Here is a 19,889-nt window from a genome sequence, read left to right on the forward strand (position 1 = left end):
CCGCTCCGGCCCCCGCCGCCGCCGCCGCCGCCTCCTCCCGCCCCCGCCGCCGCCGCCGCCCCCCCCACCGCCGGTCCGCCGGCATCCCCCGACGCGCGCACACACCGGACACGGACACACACACACACACACACACACACACACCACACACCGGACGGACACACAGACACCGGGACCCGGAGCGCGGGGCCCCGCACCGCCCCCAACCCCCCTATTAGCCCCCTATCAGCCCCTCCCCAGGCCTCGGCCCCTCCTCAGACCCCGCCCCCAGGCCCTCCTTCTCATAAATACGATGGAATGAATGAATGAATGAATGAATGAATGAATGCCAGCCCCTCCGCCTCACCTCAGCCCGTCCCCAGGCCCGCCCCCACCCCCTCCTCCCTCCCCTCCGCCCCTCAGAGCCCGCCCCCTGCTCCTGCTCCTCCTCCTCCTGCTCCTCCTCCTCCTCCTGCTCCTCCTCCTCCCGGCCGCCCCACCCCGGGCCCCGCCCCCAGGCCCTCCCCCCCCATCAGCCCCTCATTCACTCACTCACTCACTCATTCATTCATTCCATCGTATTTATGGAGCGCTTACTGTGTGCAGAGCACTGGACTAAGCGCGTTGGAAGTACAAGTCGGCAACATATCGGGACGGTCCCTACCCCGCAAGTGGCTCACGGTTTAGAAGGGGGAGACAGACGACAAAACAAAACGTGTGGACAGGTGCCAAAGTCGTCAGAAAAAAATAGAATTATAGCCCTATGCACATCTTTAACAAAATAAATAGAAAAGTAGATATGTACAAGTAAAATAAATACAGTAATAAATCTGTACAAATAGACACAAGTACCATGGAGAGGGGGAGGAGGTAGGGCGGCGGGGGCATATGGGGAGGAGGAGAGGAAAAAGGGGGCTCAGTTTGGGAAGGCCTCCTGGAGGAGGTGAGCTGTCAGTAGGGCTTTGAAGGGAGGAAGAGAGTCAGCTTGGCAGATGTGCGGAGGGAGGGCATTCCGGGCCAGGGGGAGGACGGGGCCGGGGGGTCGACGGTGGGACGGGCGAGAACGAGGCCCGGTGAGGAGTTGAGTGGCGGCAGAGGAGCGGAGGGTGCGGGCTGGGATGGAGAAGGACAGAAGGGAGGTGGGGCTTTGGAGTCAGAGGTCATGGGTTCAAATCCCGCTCCGCCAATTGTCAGCTGTGTGACTTTGGGCAAGTCACTTCACTTCTCTGGGCCTCCGTTACCTCATCTGTAAAGTGGGGATTAAGACCGTGAGCCCCCCGTGGGACAACCTGATCCCCTTGTAACCTCCCCAGCGCTTAGAACAGTGCTTTGCACCTAGTAAGCGCTTAATAAATGCCATCATCATCATCATTATTATTATTATTATTATTAAAGCCGAGAGTAAGGAGTCTTTGCTTGCCCCTGCCCCTGCCTCCCTACCCAGCCCCTGGCCCCGGCCCCTCCTCCTTGGGTCCGGCCCTGCCCTCACGGAGCCCAGCCCAGGTCTAACAGCCCCAGGTCTCCGCACAGTGCTCTGCACACGGTAAGTGCTCATTGATTGTCTGATTGAGGGATCAGCAGGGGCTCGTCCTTCTTCCCCCATAGAGTATCTCCCTCAGCCACCCCAGGGACAGCCCCGGAAAGGGAGAGGGCCTGGTGGAGGCCGGCCTGGGCAGAGAAGCACTGGGGCCTGATGGAACGAGCATGGGGCTGGAAGTCAGAAGGACCTGGGTTCCAATCCCCATTCTGCCGCTTTTCTGCCGCGTCCCCTTGGGCAAGTCGCTTCACTTCTCTGGGCCTCAGTTCCCTCATGTGTCAAATGGGGATTAAGATTTGAACCCCGTGTAGGGCATGGACCGTGTCCCACCCGATTACCCCATATCTACCTCAGCATTTAGAACAGAGCCTGGCACATAGGAAAGTGCACAACAAATACCTTAAAAAAGAAAAAAATTCTGGCAACCCACCGCTCAGGCCGGTTCATAGTAATCAATCACTGACATTTACTGAGCACTTACCATGCACTAAGTGCCTGGGAGCATACAGCAGACATGGTGGACACGATCCCTGCCCACAACGAAGAGTACGGTAACAGAAATAGTATCTATTACGTGCTGACTGCGTGCAGATCGCTGTTCTAAGCACTGGGAGAGGTTATATAATTGGAAATTAGACAGGGACTGTGTCCCCTGGGGGACTCACGATCTAAGAGTTTAAGTGGGAAGAGACTGGAGACAGACACGTCAGGTGGGATGAGACATTAAATCACGACACAAAACACAAAGAGCAAGCTCGAAGTCTCCGTAGCGATGAAGGGGTCCTGAGTGCACTTGGACCTTGCCCCCTTTACTCACTCTCCCTCAGCCCCGAGGATCTGCCCATATCCAAAATTTATTGATTTCTATTATCATCTGTCTCCCCCTCTAGACCGTAAACTCATTGTGGGCAAGGAGCGTATCTGCCAACTCCATTCCACAATACTCCCCCAAGCACTTAGTACAGTGCTCCTGTATACCGTAAGCTCTCAGTAAGGACGATTGATGGATTGGTTGAGCGGGAGCAAATTTTATCCCCAGCGTGGTGGGCACAATGCATGCCCAGAGCAGGGCCCCTCGTTGGTGGGAGGGAAGGTGGTGGTTATTACAGTGCTTTTCGAGCTCTTCTCAGTAGGGATGGAGTAGATGCCCAGGCTCTTCCTTCCAGCCCTCCAGGCTGTAATAATAATGTTATAACCATACTTGTTATTCACTTACTACGCGCCAAGCACTGTTTTAAGCGTTGGGATGGATACAGTTGTTGGACACAGTCCCTGTCCCACATGGGGCTTGCAGTCAATCTCCATTTTACAGATGAGGAAACTGAGGCCCAAAGAAGCCCAAGGTCATCCGGCAGACAAGCGGTGGAGCCGGGGATGAGAACGCAGGTCCTCCTGACTCCCAGGTGCCTGGGCTCTATACACTAGGCTATGCGGCTTCTAGGAACGTGTCATGACTTAATAGAAAGAGCACGGGCTTGGGAGTCAGAGGTCGTGAGTTCTAATCCTGGCTCCGCCCCTTGTCAACCGTGTGACTTTGGGCGAGTTACTTCACTTCTCTGTGCCTCAGTCACCTCATCTGTAAAATGGGGATTAAGACTGTGAGCCTCACGTGGGACAACCTGATTACCTTGTGTCTCCCCCAGCGCTTAGAACAGTGCTTGGCACATAGTAAGCACTTAATAAATACCATTATTATTATTATTATTAATAATAATAATAATAACAATTCTGCTGTGTTGTACTCTCCCAAGCACTTAGTCCAGTAAGCACTCAATAAATACCCTTGATTAATTGATTGAGTCCGGCAGCACAGAGCAGGCCCGGTGGCCCCAGGCTGACAAACGGGCCTCGCTCCCTTGCCCTCTCGGATACCCGGGGGGCCCCGGGCCTCTCTCCCCCAAGACCTCCCCGGTCGAGGACGCACAGGCGAGGCCCAGCGTTGGGTGCCCCTGACTTTATTAATTCGGAACAAAAGGCAAAGCAGGGTCCTGGGGGAAGAGCGGAACGGGGCCGGCCAGAACGGAGGAGGGTGGCGGCCGGCCACCCACCCCCGGGTCCGGCGCCTTGGCCCCAGGCTCTGGGCTGGTGGGTGTTGGGCGGGAGGCCCGGAGGGCTGGCGGAGGGGTGAGCTTCCCCTTCCGGATATCACCGGTGCCGTTTGCGGATGGCCTGCAGCTCCTGGTGGATGATGTTGAAGCCGGGTCTGTCGCTGGGCTCGTAGGACCAGCAGCGCTCCATCAGCCGGAACACGGCATCCGGGCACAGGTCCGGGCAGGGCAGGCGCCCGCCTGGGGAAGCGGGCACGGCCAGGGTCGGGACGGGGCGTCTCCGGCCGGGCGTCTCTCAGGGGTTGCGGCAGGGGGACGGGACCCAAGCGTTCCTCCCCTCTAGACGGTAAGCTCTTGGTGGGCAGGGAGTGTGTCTGTTCTATTGTTACACTGTCCTCTCCCAAGGGCTTAATACAGTTCTCTGCACTCTGTAAGCGCTCAATAAATACGATTTCCTGACTGACTGAGTCCCACCCGGCCCTGCATTTGGAGACTGAGAAGTGGGGGGCTCCTGACTGCTGGGATCGGGCCGGGGGGCAGGTGAGGACGGGGGAGGGCTCACCTTTCTCCACCAGCTCCCGGGTTTGCTGGTTGTTGAGATTGGGGTAGGGCGAAGCCCCCAGGCTGAAGGTTTCCCACAGCAGGATTCCGAAGCTCCATACGTCGCTCTCGGAGGAGTAGCGTCCTGTCCGGGCCGGGGGTCGGGGGAGAGACCGAGTCAGGGAAGGGCCTTTGGAGACGAAGTCCGGCTGGAGGAAAGGGGGTCCGGGCTGGGTCTGTGGCCCGGGGCTCGGCTGGGGGCGGGCCGGGGAAAGCAGTACCATAGTTGAGGGCCTCGGGCGCGGTCCACTTGACGGGGATCTGCCTGAGGCCCCCCGAGGCCGCGTAGACTCCATCGGCTCCCTCCCGGGACATGCCAAAGTCGCTGATCTTCAGCGTGTTCTTCTCCGTCACCAGGCAGTTACGGGCAGCCAGATCCCTGGGCGGAGGGCCCCCGCCGCGTGCGCCGTCAGGGGTGGGCACGGCGCCGGGAGCCCCGCCGCCCTGCCCCCTCCCAACCCTCCTGCCCCGGTCCCCCCGCCTCACCGGTGGATGCAGCTTTTGCTCTCCAGATACTCCATGCCCGCCGCCGCGTCCCCCACAAACTGCAGCAGCAGTTTCACACGCAGCCGGCAGCCCTCCGTCCGCAGGAAGGTCAAGAAGTCCCCGCCTGGGAAGGAGAGCTCCGGATGATGCCAGGCCCCGTAGACCTAGGGGTCTGCCAGGTCCAGTTGGCGGGTCCAACTTCCTCTTTCGCCCAAAAGTGGTTCTGCCGGAGCTCCCCGGCTTTGGAAGGGGGAAGAGGAGGGGGAGGCCTGGGCCTAGAGCCCGCCAGAGGGCCGCACTTGCTTGCCCGCCCACCCATCCGCCCGGCCTGCTCACCCTGCACCAGCTCCATGACGATGTAGATGGGCTGTTTCTGGGTGCAGACGCCAATGAGGCGCACGATGTTGGGGTGACTGTACTGCTTCAGGATCCTGTGAGGAAGCCAGTGTGAGGGCGGGGGTGGTACAGGGGCGGACCCACCGAACCGGGTCAGTTTACGTGGCTGCTTCCTCCTTCCTTCCCCTGGCCTCTCCTCGGCCTGGGCTGGGGTCTCCCAGAGACCCAAGTCAGGGGAACACCCAGAGGTGATAGCCCCTCCTAGGAGGGCCCCGGGGGTGGGGAGCTGGGGCTGGGCAGGCCGTGAGGGTGGGAGTGGAGGTTGGGGGGAAATGTGCCGATCTGGGCCGGGGCTGGGTGGGGCCAGGGTCCCGCCAGCCACCCACCTGGCCTCCTGCAGGAACTTGGCCTTGAGTTCGGGTGGGAGAGTCTCCCGGCAGGACTTCACCGCCACCAGGGTGTTGTCGGCCCGCAGCCGGCCGCTGAACACCTCCCCGAAGTTCCCCTGAAACAACCTGGCCTTCCATCCGCTGGCCCTGAGGGGGCCCGCTGCAGCCCCACCCTATGACCAGGGCTCCCCTCGCACCCAGACCCAGGACCCCAGGCACCCCTCCCACCCACCGTTGGCTGTCACGACATCCCACCTTCCAGACCCCCTGAAAAGCCCCCATCTCCTCCTACTCTTCCAGGAGGCCTCCTTCCTTGACGGGCTCCTCCTCCTCCTTCTCCTCCCTCCTAGCCCTCCCTCTGTGTGCATTCGATGCTTCTTTATTCACCCGGGCCCTTAATTTTCCCCAGCTCCCAGACTCTTAACTCGTGTACATCTCATTGCCCAAGGCCTGCCCCGGTCACTGGCCCTGGCCTCTGGCCCCCAGGCCCGAGGCTGCTCGTGGGCAGGGATTGTCTCCTACGTGGTGTCTGGCCCTAAGCCACTCCATCAGGCAGCACACGCTCTCGAACGGGGATGAGGATAAAGGATTGGACGTCCCAACAGCCGGTAACATGTCTGTCCGGCTGGGCTGGATTGGTGAGACTTGGGGGCGTTTAGGAGCAGGCCGGAGTGCCCCCTGACTGGGCCCGGCTCCATCACCAGTCTTAGGGTATTTCTGGAGTGCACGGCATCCTGGGGGCAGCAGCAGGGAGGTGCCAGGAATCCAGCCGGGCACAGGTGGGAATGGGTGGGGAGCCGGGGCGGGCTGAGGGATTTGCCTGGGCCCGCTTAGGCTTTGCCAGGGAAGTCTTCCCGGAGGAGGGGGGCGGGTTGGGGGTTGGTGTCACACGGGGCGCGGCCGGGGAAGAGGTCTGCCTGCTAGGGCGTGGGGCGGGAATCAGAGTCGGTACTTACCCGTCCGATCCGCTCCCCGAGCACCAAGTCCTCGTGGTTCAGGACCCACTTGTCCTGGGAGGTCGGGGGGGGGGGGTCAGCCACAGGGAAGAGTGGCCAAGCTCCACGGACGGGAGGGGCCGTAGAGAACGGACCTCTGCCCCCCCCCCCCCCCATAGGTGTGAATACTCCCTCCCCCAGGACGGGCTCCCCGAGGGTGGGATGGGGGCAGAGGCAGATACCCGGGGGACGGGCTTGCTCAGGATGACGCCGCTCTTCTTGGTCAGGGGCTGCTGGGAGCGGAGCAGTTGGTCAACAAGCAGCGGGATGCTGAGAAAGCCATCCCCTTCCAGCCGGTACATGTTCTGCAGAGCCAGGTAGAACGAGCAGGGCTAAGGGGGCAACCGGGCCCGGGCACAGGGCGGCGGAGGGGGCGATAGGCCGTCTAGGCCCCTACCCTTCCTTCGCTCTCTCCCTCTTTCCCACTCCACAGCCCCTCCCCACCCCGGTCTCTCCCCGCTACCCTGCAGGCTCCCCACCACTCTCTGGGCTCACCCTCCCACCTTGCCCACCACCCCTGGGGCTGTTCCTGCCATCCCCAGGCTCTCCCCACCACCTCTCTAGGCTTCCTGCTGCTCCCACCCCAGGCTCTAGCTCTGCTAGCCCTCCAGCCTCCCACCACCCTATGGGCCCTCCCTACTGCCCCTTGGGCTCTCCTCTCCAATCCTGAGCTCTCCCCGCCACCTCGCCAGGCTCCCCGCTGGCCCCACAGGCTCTCCCTGCTAGCTCTCCAGCCTCCCCATCATCCTCCCCGCCACTCTGTGGGCTCTCCTCACTACGGCTGCGGCTCTTCCTGCCATTCCTGTCCTCTCCCCGCCACCTCTCCAGGCTCCCAGCCACCCCCATCTCGAACTCTCCCAGCTAGCCCTCCAGCCTCCCCACCACCCTCTGGACTCTCCCCATTGCCCAGAGGGCTCTCTCCACTACTACTATTATTGATATTTGTTAAGCGCTTACTATGTGCAACGCACAGTTCTAAGCACTGGGGGGGGATACGAGGTAATCTGGTTGTCCCACGGGGGCTCACAGTCTTAATCCCCATTTTACAGATGAGGTAACTGAGGCACAGAGAAGTTAAGTGGCTTGCCCGAGGTCACACAGCTGACAAGTGGCTGAGCCGGGATTCGAACCCATGATCTTTGACTCCCAAGCCTGCGCACTTTCCACTGAGCCACGCTGCTTCCCACCACCTGTTGAGGCTCCCTGCTGCCCCGTGGGCTCTCCCTGTGACCCCGAGGGCTTTCCCTGCCCCCCTGCAGGCTTTTCCTGTCACCCCCAGGATCTCCCCACCATCCCTCCGGGCCCCCCACTACCCCATGGCTCTTCCTGCCAGCCCCAGCCCCTCCCTGCCACCTCTCTAATAATAATAATAATGGCATTTGTTAAGTGCTTACTATGTGCGAAGCACTGTTCTAAGTGCTGGGGAGGGTACAAGGTGATCAGGTTGTCCCACGGGGGGCTCACAGTCTTCATCCCCATTTTACAGATGAGGTAACTGGGGCTCAGAGAAGTTAAGTGACTTGCCCAAGGTCACACAGCAGACATGTGGGGGAGCTGGGATTAGAACCCATGACCTCTGACTCCCAAGCCCGTGCTCTTTCCACTGAGCCACGCTGCTTCCCTCTAGGCTCCCTGCTACCGCCGGGCTCTTCCCAGTGCTACCCCGCCACCCTGTAGGCTCTCCCTGCCATTCCATGAGCTCTTTCTGCAATCCCTGGGCTCTTCTATGGGCTCTACCCATTGCCCCTGCCAGGTTCTCCTCTCCATCCCTGGGCTCCCCACCACTGTCCGGAATCTCCCCCCCCAACACCGGGCTCTCCCAGCCGGCCCTCAGGCTCCGCGTGGGCCAGCACTAGGCAGTAGGCACTCACGTCGGCCGACTGGATGATGAAGTGTCGGGGCTGCCCGTCCCACAGCACGGACAGCACGTACTCCTGCTTGCCCTGGCTCTCGCGCACGAGGAAATCCCCGGAGGCCTGCAGCAGCTCCTGCACCTCCGTGCGGGGGATGGCCCCGTGATACCATTCCTGGTCCTGCAGGGGCTTCTGCGTGGCCGGGACCAGCGGCAACGGCGGAGGGAGCTGGCGGATGGACAGAAGCCGGGCCCGGGTGAGGCCAGGCCCCCCAGCCCCCCCCACCCGAAAAGCCACGGGTCGGTCAAAACTGAGGTCACTTCACTTCTGGAGGCGGCTACCACACCGCCCGGGGGCTGACCCCTCCCCCACCCCAACTGAGTCCGATCCTCCTGAGACCCCCACAGGTCCTTCCCATCCTGGGGAGACGTGGGAAAGGCTGACAGGGGGGCAAGACCACTTACTGAGAATTTGGGGCGAAAGATGCCTGAGATGTGATTCTTGAGGATCTCCAGGGTGGGGGTGCGAGACCCCTCCCGTTCCTGCTCCTGGGGAGGAATAGAGCTCCTTATCTTCCCGGCCAAACCCTGTCCTCTCCTGGACTTTCCCGACACTGTAGACGGCACCGCCATCCTCCCCGTCTCACAAGCCCGTAACCTCGACTTTATCCTTGACTCCTCTCTCTCATTCAACCCACATATTCAATCCGTCACCAAATCCTGCCAGTCCCAACTTCACAACATGGCTAAAATCCGCCTTTCCTCTCCATCTCAACTGCTACCACGGTAGTACAATCACTCATCCTATCCCGCCTAGATTACTGTTGACCTCCCAACCTCCTGCCTCTCCCCACTCCAGTCCACACTTCACTTCGATGCCCAGGTCGTCTTTCTACAGAAACGTTCGCGACACGTCACCCCCCTCCTCAGAAACCTCCAGCGGTGGCCTATCCACCTCCGTATCCAACAAAAACTCCTCACCAGCACTTCATCACCTTGCCCCCTCTTACCTCACCTCAGTTCTCGCCTTCTACAGCCCAGCCTGCACACATCACTCCTCTGGTGTTAACCTTCTCACTGTGCCTCCATCTCGCCCGTCTCACCGCCAACCACTGGCCTACATCCTACCTCTGGCCTGGAACGCCCTCCCTCCTCAAATCCGCCAGACGACTACTCTCCCCACCTTCAAAGCCTTACTGAAGGCACATCTCCAAGAGGCCTGATCAGACTAAGCCCCACTTTCCCTCATCTCCCACTCCCTTCTGTGTCGCCTTGACTTCCTCCTTTTGCACTTCCCCCCATCCCAGCCCCACAGCACTTACGTATAGATCTGTCATTTTATTTATTTATATTGATGTCTGTTTATTTGTATTGATGTCTGTCTCCCCCCCTCTAGACTGTGAGCTCGCTGTGGGCAGGGATTGTCACTCTTTACTGCTGTACCGTATTTTCGCAAGCACTCAGTACAGTGCTCTGCACATAGTAAACGGTTAATAAGAATGAATGAATGAAGAGGGGTCAGAGCTGACAGGGGGCTGGCAGAGACTGGGCTGGGGCGAGGGAGTTGCGGTGCTGGCCGTGGATGAGGTGGAGTAGCGGTTGTCCTGCAGCACAAGCGTGTCGGGGGGCACTCCCGAGGGGAGGGGGGCGGGGAAGGAAGGAGACTGGGGGGTGGGGAAATGGAGGCAGGGAGGCCAGTGGCAGGGAGAATGGTGGAGGGGGGAGGGCGCTGACCGTGGAGGAGGTGGAGTGCCGGTCATCCTGCAGCACGAGCACGGGGGGTGGCTCCCCGGGTCCCAGGCTGTCCAGCTTGGCCTGCAGCAGGTCACACTGGGCTTGCAGCTTGGCCTGGCTGCACTGGGCTATCTGGAACTGCTGCATGGCTTCCTGCAGGACCTGGCGCTTCCCCAGCAACTGCACCCTGCAAGGAAGGGCCGGGGGAGGCTCAGGGGCAGGGGGCCGGGGCGGCGGGCAGGGGGGACGGGGCGGCCCAAGCCTTGACCCCGGCCCTGGCTTCGCCGGCCCAGCCGCACCTGTCCCTGGGCAGGAGGCTCCGCTCCTCGCTCTGGATCTCCATCTGCAGCTGGGCCACGGCCTCCTGGCGTCTGAGCATCGTCTCCTGGGCCTGGGCCAGGTCCTCGTTCACTGAAGTCAGGCTGTGACCCAGAGGAGCCATCAGACCCCCGGCCCCCGCCCACCTCCAGAAGCCACAGCCCCCTCGCCCACAATCTGTTCAGGGCCATGAGGCAAAGCCCTTTGTCGGTCCAGCTCCGTGCGTATCCCATGCCCCTCTCCTCTGGCACGGCTTGGCCACGGTGGAGGTGGGCAGCGGGCTGGGGAGGCCAGCCTGCGGGGACCCCGTCCCGCCTCCCCCTCCCCCTCCCCTTCCCATGGCCACCCCCCAGGCTCACGTATGCTGCACGCTTTCGATGGTCAGCTCGTTCAGCTGCAGCTCGCCCGGCTCCAGCTGCTCGCAGTCCTCCAGCAGGGAGTCGTCGAAGGTCACGCATGGCGGGATGTCTGGCGGCGACCTGCAGGACGGGGGACACCGGGGGACGTCATGGGCTCTGAGAGGGAAGGATTCCTGCTCATTCTCTTGTTCTGGACTTCCCCAAGTGCTTAGTTCAATGCTCTGCACCTCATAAGTGCTCAATAAATACTACTGATTGATCGATTGAGGGGAGGGCAGTCAGTCATCAGCATCTATTTACTGGCTGTCTAGGCATCTCCTCTGTGCGGAGTGCTGTACTAGATACTTTCTTTTTTAAAAAACTGTATTTGTTAAGCGCTTTCTATGTGCCAGGCACTGTATTAAGTGCCGGGGTTAGGTACAAGTTAATCAGGTTGGACGCTTTTCCTGTCCCACATGGGGCTCACAGTCTTAATCCCTTTTTTACAGATGAGGTAACTGAGGTCCAGCAAAGTTAAGTGACTTGTCCAAGGTCACACAGCAGGCAAGTGGAGGATCCAGGATTAGAACCCAAGTCCTCTGACTCCCGGGCTCTTTGCACTAGGCCACGCTGCTTCTTCTTCTCTGTGCAGAGAGCTAGATTGAGCACTTTCTGAGTGCAGAGAACTGTATTAAGCTCTTTCTGTGTACACAGTGCTGCGCTGAGTGCCTTCTGCGTGCAGAGTGTTGCACTGGGTGACTTCGGTATGCAGAGTACCATACTGGACCCCTTCTGTGTGCAGAGAGCTGTATCAGGCCCCTTCCGTGTGCAGAGCGCTGTTCTGGATGCGTTTCTGGGTGTAAGGCATTCTACTAAGTGCCTTCTGTATGCAGAATGCTGTACTGAGCTAATTCTGTTTGCAGAGGATTACACGAGGCACTTAGATGTGTACCATAAAAATGGAGGAGGCGAAGACACGGCCCCGCCCCTGTGGACTTTTCCATACACTAGTTGAGACAGGCAGACACAGGGTGTGAGGACAAGTGGGAAAACATAGCTACGGCTGCTGGGAAGAGCAAGGATTAGCAAAAAATTACTACATAAATGGAATCAATAAACAGACATCCACGTGAGTGATAAAAATGGCTGATGAGAAGCTACAGCACAGATTAATGGAGGAAGTGGCTTTTTAGGAGCCTTTAAAGCAGGGGAAGCAGCATGGCCTAGTGGATAGAGTAAACAGCCTGGGAGGCAGAGAACCTGGGTTCCGATTTCAGTTCTGCCACATGTCTGCTGTGTGACCTGGGGCAAGACACTTCACCTCTCTGGGCCTCAGTTCCCTCATCTGTAAAACGGGGATTAAGACTGTGAGGCCCATGCGGAACATGGACTGTGTCCAACCCGATTATCTTGTAGCTACCCCCCAGCGCTTGGTACAGTTCCTGGCACTTAGTATGTCTTAACCAACACCATCTCTTGGCATGAGAAGCAGCGTGGCTCAGTGAAAAACAGCATGGGCTTTGGGGTCAGAGGTCATGGGTTCAAATCCCGGCTCCGCCAGTTGTCAGCTGTGTGACTTTGGGCAAGTCACATCACTTCTCTGGGCCTCAGTTACCTCACCTGGAAAATGGAGATGAAGACTGTGAGCCCCCCGTGGGACACCCTGATCACCTTGTAACCTCCCCAGCACCTAGAACAGTGCTTTGCACATAGTAAGTGCTTAATAAATGCCATCATTATTATTATTATTATCATCACCTAGAAAGGAGGCCCTGACCCTTGACCCCGGGCTCCCTACCAGCTGATTCCTTCTGCTCCCCCTCTGCCCGCACTCAACCAAACACCACTAGGGAAGGGCGTGGGCAGTGGACCGGAGACAGGAGAGTGGGCAGCCGGGCACGATAAACAGCTGAGCTTGGGAGAAGCAAAGCGTGGGAGCCGAGGGGGAGCTGAAGGAATCAGCAGTTGGTGGACAGTCTGGGTCAAGGGTCAGGGCCTCTTTTCTAGGTGATGCGAAGAGAAAAGAGGAGCCACGGGAGGCTTGTGAGGAGGAAAGTGAAGCCTTCCGAATTGCATTTTGGGAACGTGATCGGGGCAGCAGGATGGAGTGAAGAGGCGGGGAGAGGTTGGGGCCGGGGAGACCGGTGAGGAGACGGAGTCATCTGATCAGAAGGCGATGACCGCTTGGACCAGGGGGTGGCTGTCAGAGTGGACTGTGAAGGGGAGATGAAGCGTTCGGTTTTGGACACTTTGCATCCAGGTGGAGATGTCCCGGAGGCAGGAGGAGATATGGGGTGGTAGAGCCACAGAGAGGCCGGGGGAGGTGCACCAGAGGCAGGAGGAGACACCAGGACGGTAGAGCAGGGGAGAGCCAGGGGAGGGGTCCCAGAGGAGGGAGGGGATATGGGATGGTGGCTCCAGGGCTGGGGCTGGGGCCGAGGGCGGGAGCTGACCGGTGCTGCTGCAGGAAGCTGTGGTATTCGGCGTGGGGGTCGATGCGGGCGGCGGTGGCGGCGATGTCCCGATGCACAGCCACAACTTCCTCCTCCACCAGGCTGCTGATCTCGGCGTATTCCTGCAGGATCTCCTTCCTGTTCCCACGGCAGCCCCGTCAGCCGGACCTCCCTCCTCCCCAACAGTCCCTCCCCAACCCCTTGCCGTCCCCTGTCCCCGAATGAGCCACGGCTCAGGAAGCCGCCGCCTGGGCCCTTACAGGACGTATGCCATCTCCTGGTGCAGGTCCTGCAGGGACTGGAGGAGAGTGGGTAGCATCCGCTGGTGGTGGTGGTGGTGGTGCAGCTGGGCGGCCTGGACGCCCAGCACGTAGCGGTTGTGCTGAGCGTACAGCTTCCAGAGGCTCCGCACGTACTTGTCCTTGGCCTTGTCTCGGTCCTTGTCTGCCCGGCCCGGGTAGGGGGAGGGCGAGGAGGACGATGAGGAAGAAGAGGAGGAGAGTTGGGTTCTTCCCCACCGTCCCCCCCGTGCCCCTCCCCGGCCCTCCGCCCTCTCCCCCAGGTAGCACCGCTCATGGGCAGGCCTCAGGCGGTGGGGCACATCTCAGCCCCGGGAAACACCCTCTGAGATTGTCCCTGTCGGGGATGACCAGTCCCCGCTGTCTCCATGATATGACCCGCCCGGCGGGGGACTGGACGGGAAGCAGCCTCCATGGGGGATGGGGCTGGGCCCCTTTGGCACGGCCATCCCCCCTGCTGGCCGACCCCGAGGGTCTGGGGAGGGTCCAGGGGTGAGGGGGCCGGGGGAGGACCTGCAGACCGAGCGCGTTGTGTGGGCCGCTCACCTTTGCTGGTCTCCTGGTATCTGCGCTTGGCCTGAGCGCTGTCCCGGGCCAGCACCCGGTACTGACTCTTCAGCTTCTCGATCTCCTGGCTGTGGGTCTGGGGGAGACACAGAGGTAGCGGCTGCGACCCTTGGCCCCCCGCCGGGTGTGGGCGGCTCCCGGGGCCCGGGAGGGGACCAGGTTCGGAGAGAGCAGTGACAGCTAGGGCCCTCCCTCGGGGCCCAGGTGGGTCAGCGGGTTTGGGGTTTCAACCGCAGAAGGGAGAAGTGGGGATGGGGGAGACTTGGAGGGGGCCAGTGAGAACATAACATGGCCCTTGGAACGAAGGCTAAAGGAACTGGGATTTCTAAACCCCAGAAGAGAACGGCCTGAATGCTTCAATCCTCTTTGGAAATGCGCAGGGCAAGTTCCAGGACTGTACTGAGGGAGTGAAACAGTCGGTTTCTGCTCCACTGAGGCTAGGGCCAGAGCAGAGGAGGAGATAACGGCAAGAGACTAGGTTAGACTATAAGGGTTTTTGGACCATTATTATTATTAGATCTGTTAAGCACTTACTACGTGTCAAGCATCGTTCTGAGCACTGGAGTAGATACCAGTTAAATGGGTCTAACAGTCTCTGTACCATATGGGACTCACAGTCTACAAAGAGAGGCTGTAGGGGGTGGGGGGGGGGTCTCCCTCACTAGAGACCAAAGAGAAGCAGTGAAGCCTAGGGGAAAGCATAAGGGACAAACAGGACATCCCGGGCTTCAGTCCCGGCTCTGTCACTTGCCTGCTGGGTGCCCTTGGGCAAGTCTCTTTTTGTTTTAAATACTATTTATTAAGTGTTTACTATGTGCCTTGCACTGTACTAAACGCTGGGGTAGACACAGTCCATATCCCACGTGGAGCTCATAGTCTTAATCTCCATTTTACAGATGAAGGAACCGAGACACAGAGAAGCGAAGTGACTTGCCCGAGGTCACACAGCAGACAGGCGGCAGAGCTAGGATTAGAGCCCAGGTCCTTCTGACTCCCAGAGGAGTCTTTCCAGTAGGCCACGCTGCTTTCCCACAGAGCACCTAACTGCTCCGTGCCTCAGTTTCCTCATGGCGTTAAAGTCTTCCCTCTCAGACCATGAGCCCCCTTGGGGACTGGGTCGTATCTGCTTATCCTGAGTCCACAACAATCTAGTAAGCAGATAAATACCATGGCCGCCATCATCATCATCACCGCTCGAGAAATATTCTTAGGTCGTACTCTCCCAAGCGCTTCCTACAGTGTAAGCACTCAACGAACACGATTGGATGAGAAGCAGTGTGGCTCAGTGGAAAGGCTTTGGAGTCGGAGGTCACGGACTCAAATCCCGGCTCCGCCACTCAAATCCCGGCTCCGCCGCTTGTCAGCTGTGTGACTTTGGGCAAGTCACTTCACTTCTCTGGGCCTCAGTTACCTTATCTGTAAAATGGGGATGAAGACTGTGAGCCCCCCCGTGGGACAACCTGATCACCTTGTAATCTCCCCAGCGCTTAGAACAGTGCTTTGCACACAGTAAGCATTTAATAAATGCCATCATCATCATTATTATTATTATGAATGAAAACGGAGGGAGGGGGGTGGAAGGGCCACCTGAGGAGCCCCGGTGGCCAGTAGATGTCGCCTCCGTCCCTCTCTCTGCTGCCCGGCGGGCCACAGAGATTTTCTGTCCAGTGGCCAGCAGGACCGGGCTCGCCGGCCCTTCCAGGAGGCCTCTGAGCGGCACGCTGGGGGCAGGGGAGGCTCTGCGGCAGGACGGGCGGAAGGCAGGCAGGAAGGGAGGCGGGGCGCCCCGGCCCGCACAAAGGGAAGGCGGGGAGGGGTCTCAAGGGGGCACCCTGTTAATGGCCAGGCCTGGGGGGGTCACTTGAAGGGGCCTTGGGGACCTCAAGAGAAGTGGGGGCCGAGGAGGGATTCGAGGGTTTAGAGCCGGGTGGGCCCCCAACCAACCCCTCAGCCCTCATCCTGCAGCACCCACGGCTCAGAGAGGCAGCCGGCCCACCCGGCTCGGAGAGGGGATCCAGGGAGGCAGGGCCCAAGAAAGGGGTCGGGAGGAACGCGGGGAATCGCTGGGGACCGGGAGGGCGGACAAGAGAGGAGGAGCTCCTTGTGGGCAGGGGACCTGTCTACCAACTCTGTTGTATTGTCCTCTCCCAAGCGCTTCGTACACTGCTCTGCACGTAGTAAGCGCTCAACAGATATGATTGATTGACTGGAACATGTCTGCTAACTCTGCTGTATTGTACTCTCCTATGTTTCCAGTACACTGCTCTGTACACGGTAAACGCCCAAGTTTTTAGTACAGTGCCCTGAACACAGTAGGCGCTCAACAGTTAGGATTGATTGATTGGAATGTGTCTGCTCACTCGGTTGTATTGTACTCTCCCAAGAGTTTAGTACGGTGCCCTGTCTGTAGTAACCACTGTTGAGGAGAAGGAGCTCCGGGGTGGGGGTTCAACAGAAAGGTGGAGGGTGGAGGATGGAGGCAGCCTGGCGGGCTGACTGGGATGGGGAACCCAGAGAAGGCAAACCTGGCAGTCTGGCCAGGATGGGGAACCTGGAGAGGGGAACATGTGGCTACGGGGAACGGAACTGCTACTGAGTAAAACCACTTTCATCTATTCTCTGAGGGGAGCCGGCCTGTGATGGAGAGTCGGGGAGGGCACGAGAAATCACACCCCCTGGAGTTGCCCTCTGCCCCTCCCCCACTCCCCTTTTTAACGGTATCTGTTAACCGCTCACTATGTGCCAGGTAATGTACCAAGTGCCGGGGAGGATACAAGCTGATCGGGTTGGTCGCAGTCCCTTGTCCCACATTAATCCCCATTTCACAGATGACTGTGAGTCCATTGTCAGGTGGGGATTGTTGCTGAACTGTACTTTCCAAGCGCTCAGTTTGGTGCTCTGCACACAGTAAGCGCTCACTAAATACGCTTGAATGAATGAAAGATGAGGGAACTGAGGCCCAGAGAAGTGAAGTGACTTGCCTACGGTCACACAGCCGACAAGCGGCGGAGCTGGAATTAGAACCAAGGCCCCCCGACTCCCAGGCCCGGGCTCTTTCCACTAGGCCCCCCGTTCTCCGACTCCAGGTCCCTGCGTAGCGGGTGGGGGGCTGGCTGTGGGGGTGGAGGGAGGGTTACCTTGGTGAGATCCTGCTGCAGCCGCTGCCACTGCTCACTGAAGGCCTTCCGCAGCTGCTGCCGCTCCCGAATCAGGACGCTCAGCTTGCTCAGGGGCCCCGAGTTCAGATCCTCCGCGTGCTGCCGCAGGAGCCGGCTCAGGCCTTCCGTCTGACTGACTATTTCTGACCAAGACTGCGGGGTGCAGGTGGAAGGGGCATGAGGCGGGGGGCAGGGTGGGGGCAGCGACCAACGTTGGGGTTGCTGGGGGGAGGAAGGCGGGCTGGCGAGGGAGGGGGAGGAGGGAGGTCGGAGGTTGGGGATTGAAGGGAGGAGGGAGATTGGGCCATGGGGGATGGAAGTGGAGGTTGAGGACTAGGGAGAGGTTGGAAGCTGGGGCTTGGGAGAGGAGAGAGGTTGGGCACCGGGGGAGGAAGGTTGGAGGTTGGGGATTGAAGTCAGGGGGAAGGAGGTTGGCGACTGGGTGGAGGAAGGAAGTTGGGGATTGGGGGAGGTTGGAGATTGGAGATTGGGAGGGAGGGAGGTTGGGTGGTGGGGAATGTGGAGGTTGGGTGGTGGGGAATGTGGAGGTTGGGTGGGGGCAAGTTGGGGAGTACAGGGGAATGGGAAGAGTGTGCAAGCTGCGGGGGGTCACTGGATCGGTGGAGTGGAAGGCCTGGTCCCCAGGGCCCCAGGCAGGGGCAGGGGCAGAGGCAGGACGGAGCGGGAGGCCTAGCCCCCCAGGGCCCGGGCAGGGGAAGGAAGAAGCAGGAGGCCAGAGAGGGCAAGGGCCCCGACGCCTAAGTGACCCCTGGAGTCCGGGCACGGCCCGGGCCTGCCCCGCGGAGAGTCGGGGAAGTGGTCCCGGCCCGTTGGCGTCCGGCGGGCGGAGGGGGCCTTGGGGTGTCGGGGGCCTCGGCCCACCTGGCCGATGAGTCCCGCGGTGCGGTCGGTGCCGTCCTGGTGCTGGGCCATCTGGTGGAGCAGGCCCGCGTACTCGCGGTCGCTCTTGACCCGCTGGGCCATCCACTTCCTCATGCCCTCCAGCAGCCGCAGCTCGGCCTCCTGCAGGCGCTGCAGGGCGCCGTGCCCCTGGGCGCTGCTCAGCTCCGACGCGAAGCCCATGGCTCCGGGCCTGCCCACCGACAGGCCCCGTCAGTCCCTCGTCCGTCCCTCTGTCCAGCTTCAGGTCTGTCCTCCGGTCCGCCCATCCCTCTCTCTGTCCGGCCTCAGATCCGTCCCTCCCTCCGTCCGTCCGTCCTTCTGTCCGGCCTCCGGTCCGTCCGTCCGTCCGTCCCTCCCTCCCTCCCTCCCTCCCTCTGTCCGGGCTCAGGTCCGTCCCTCCGTCCGTCGTCCGGTCCGGCCTCCGGTCAGTCCCTCTGTCCGTCCCTCCCTCTGTCCGTCCTGCGGGGCGGACGGGCGGCGGCCAGGGTGGACAGCGCGGCGGCCGCCGGCTTCCCCTGTCTCCGGGGGCTCCCCTCGCCCTCGAACCCAGCCCCGGAGGTCCGGACTAGCCGTGGGGCCCGTGGCTGCGGGGGGTGGGGGCTCCCGCTCTCCCCTCCGTCCGTCCGTCCGTCCTTCCCGGGGCTGATGGGGCGCCGGAGCCCCTTCCCCATCGGCAGAGGCCGGGCTCCGGGCCCCCCGCTCCCCGCCCGCCCGCCCCATCCCCCGGCCCCAGGCCGGTTACCGGCGCTCCCGAGGGCAGCTCCCGGGGGGTGGGACTCTGTCCGGCCCCCGTCCGTGTCCGGCGCTGTCCGTGTCCGGTCCCCGCTGCCGCCCTGACCAGTTCCTGATTCTGCCGCTTCCTGCTCCCGCCGGTTCACGTGGCCGCAGCGCCGGGGCGGGTCCGGGGGGCGGGGGGATGCCGAGACCCCCAGCCCCCCCGGGGGGCTGTCCGCCGGCGGCTGCCCCCAACCCCCGCCCCAGGAGCCCCGCTGGACGCCGGGCCTCCTCCTCCCCACCCTCAGGCCTTAGAACCCCAGGCGGCCCCCGCCTTAGGCCGATTTCCCAGCCCGAAGGCGGGTCTGTCCGGCAGTTCCCCCAGCCACGACTTCCCCCCGCTCTCTGTTGCTCCTCATCCCTCCTGCAATCTCAGTCCCCCGACCGTGGCACCCAGTCAACTCCCCTCCCCACTGCAGCCCCCCATAACTCCCAACCTCAGCCCTCCGTCCCCAGGCTGCGACCCCTTCCAAATGGCGGCCCTTCACCCCTCCCATCTTGACCCTCTGTCCCCCCACCTCCCTGATCCAGTCACACAACTGCTGAGCCTCGAGGGTGCCTGGGCGGAGCTCCCCGGGGACAACACTCTGCGCCCCAGGCCCGATGGATACACCAGGCCCAGAGGATGCCCCAGGCCCGGGTGGACACACCAGGCCCGGCTGGGCACACCAGGCCTGGGTGGGCACACCTGGCCCAGGGGATGCCCCAGGCCCGGGTGGGCACACCAGACCCAGGGGATGCCCCAGGCCCGGGTGGGCACACCAGGCCCGGGGGACGCCTCAGGGCCGGGTGGACACACCAGACCCCGGTGGGCACCCCAGGCCCCAGCGGGATGCACCTGGCCTGGGAGGACACCCCAGGCCAGCTCCCCTACTCGTGGCTCCCTGGCATCCCCCCTGGGTGGGGATGCTGCACGTCTCCCCGGCTTCTTTCTCCTGGCACCCCAGCAGCTGCCGGGACAGGGAAATCAGGGAGCTGGGAGAGCAGGCACCACATATAAGATCCTGGACTTGGGCCACCCTTGGGGCCTGGGCAGGAGTGTGTGTGTGTGTGTGTGGGGGGGGGGTCCCATGGCCAGGAAACAAGGCCAGCTGCTGCTCTTGGCTCTCCCAACTTCACCAGG

The 19,889-nt window shown here is 61.2% G+C and overlaps 1 protein-coding gene across 1 annotated transcript; it reads right to left on the minus strand.

Moving 5' to 3' along the window:
• Positions 1–3,468: 3,468 nt before the first annotated feature.
• Positions 3,469–18,819, minus strand: FES (FES proto-oncogene, tyrosine kinase). The gene is made up of 19 exons (XM_038767562.1): positions 18,735–18,819; positions 17,972–18,182; positions 17,069–17,242; positions 13,911–14,007; positions 13,326–13,509; positions 13,066–13,203; positions 10,634–10,753; positions 10,256–10,378; positions 9,957–10,143; positions 8,688–8,771; positions 8,242–8,451; positions 6,553–6,675; positions 6,332–6,385; positions 5,373–5,491; positions 4,987–5,081; positions 4,651–4,774; positions 4,386–4,543; positions 4,127–4,249; positions 3,469–3,804 (listed from the first exon to the last, which is right to left on the minus strand). Exons 2-19 carry the CDS (start codon positions 18,170–18,172, stop codon positions 3,662–3,664), a joined length of 2,457 nt encoding a protein of 818 aa, XP_038623490.1. The 5' UTR covers positions 18,173–18,182; positions 18,735–18,819; the 3' UTR covers positions 3,469–3,661.
• Positions 18,820–19,889: the final 1,070 nt, after the last annotated feature.

This window comes from Tachyglossus aculeatus, chromosome 26 (assembly GCF_015852505.1).
Source record: "Tachyglossus aculeatus isolate mTacAcu1 chromosome 26, mTacAcu1.pri, whole genome shotgun sequence".
Taxonomy (NCBI): domain Eukaryota; kingdom Metazoa; phylum Chordata; class Mammalia; order Monotremata; family Tachyglossidae; genus Tachyglossus; species Tachyglossus aculeatus.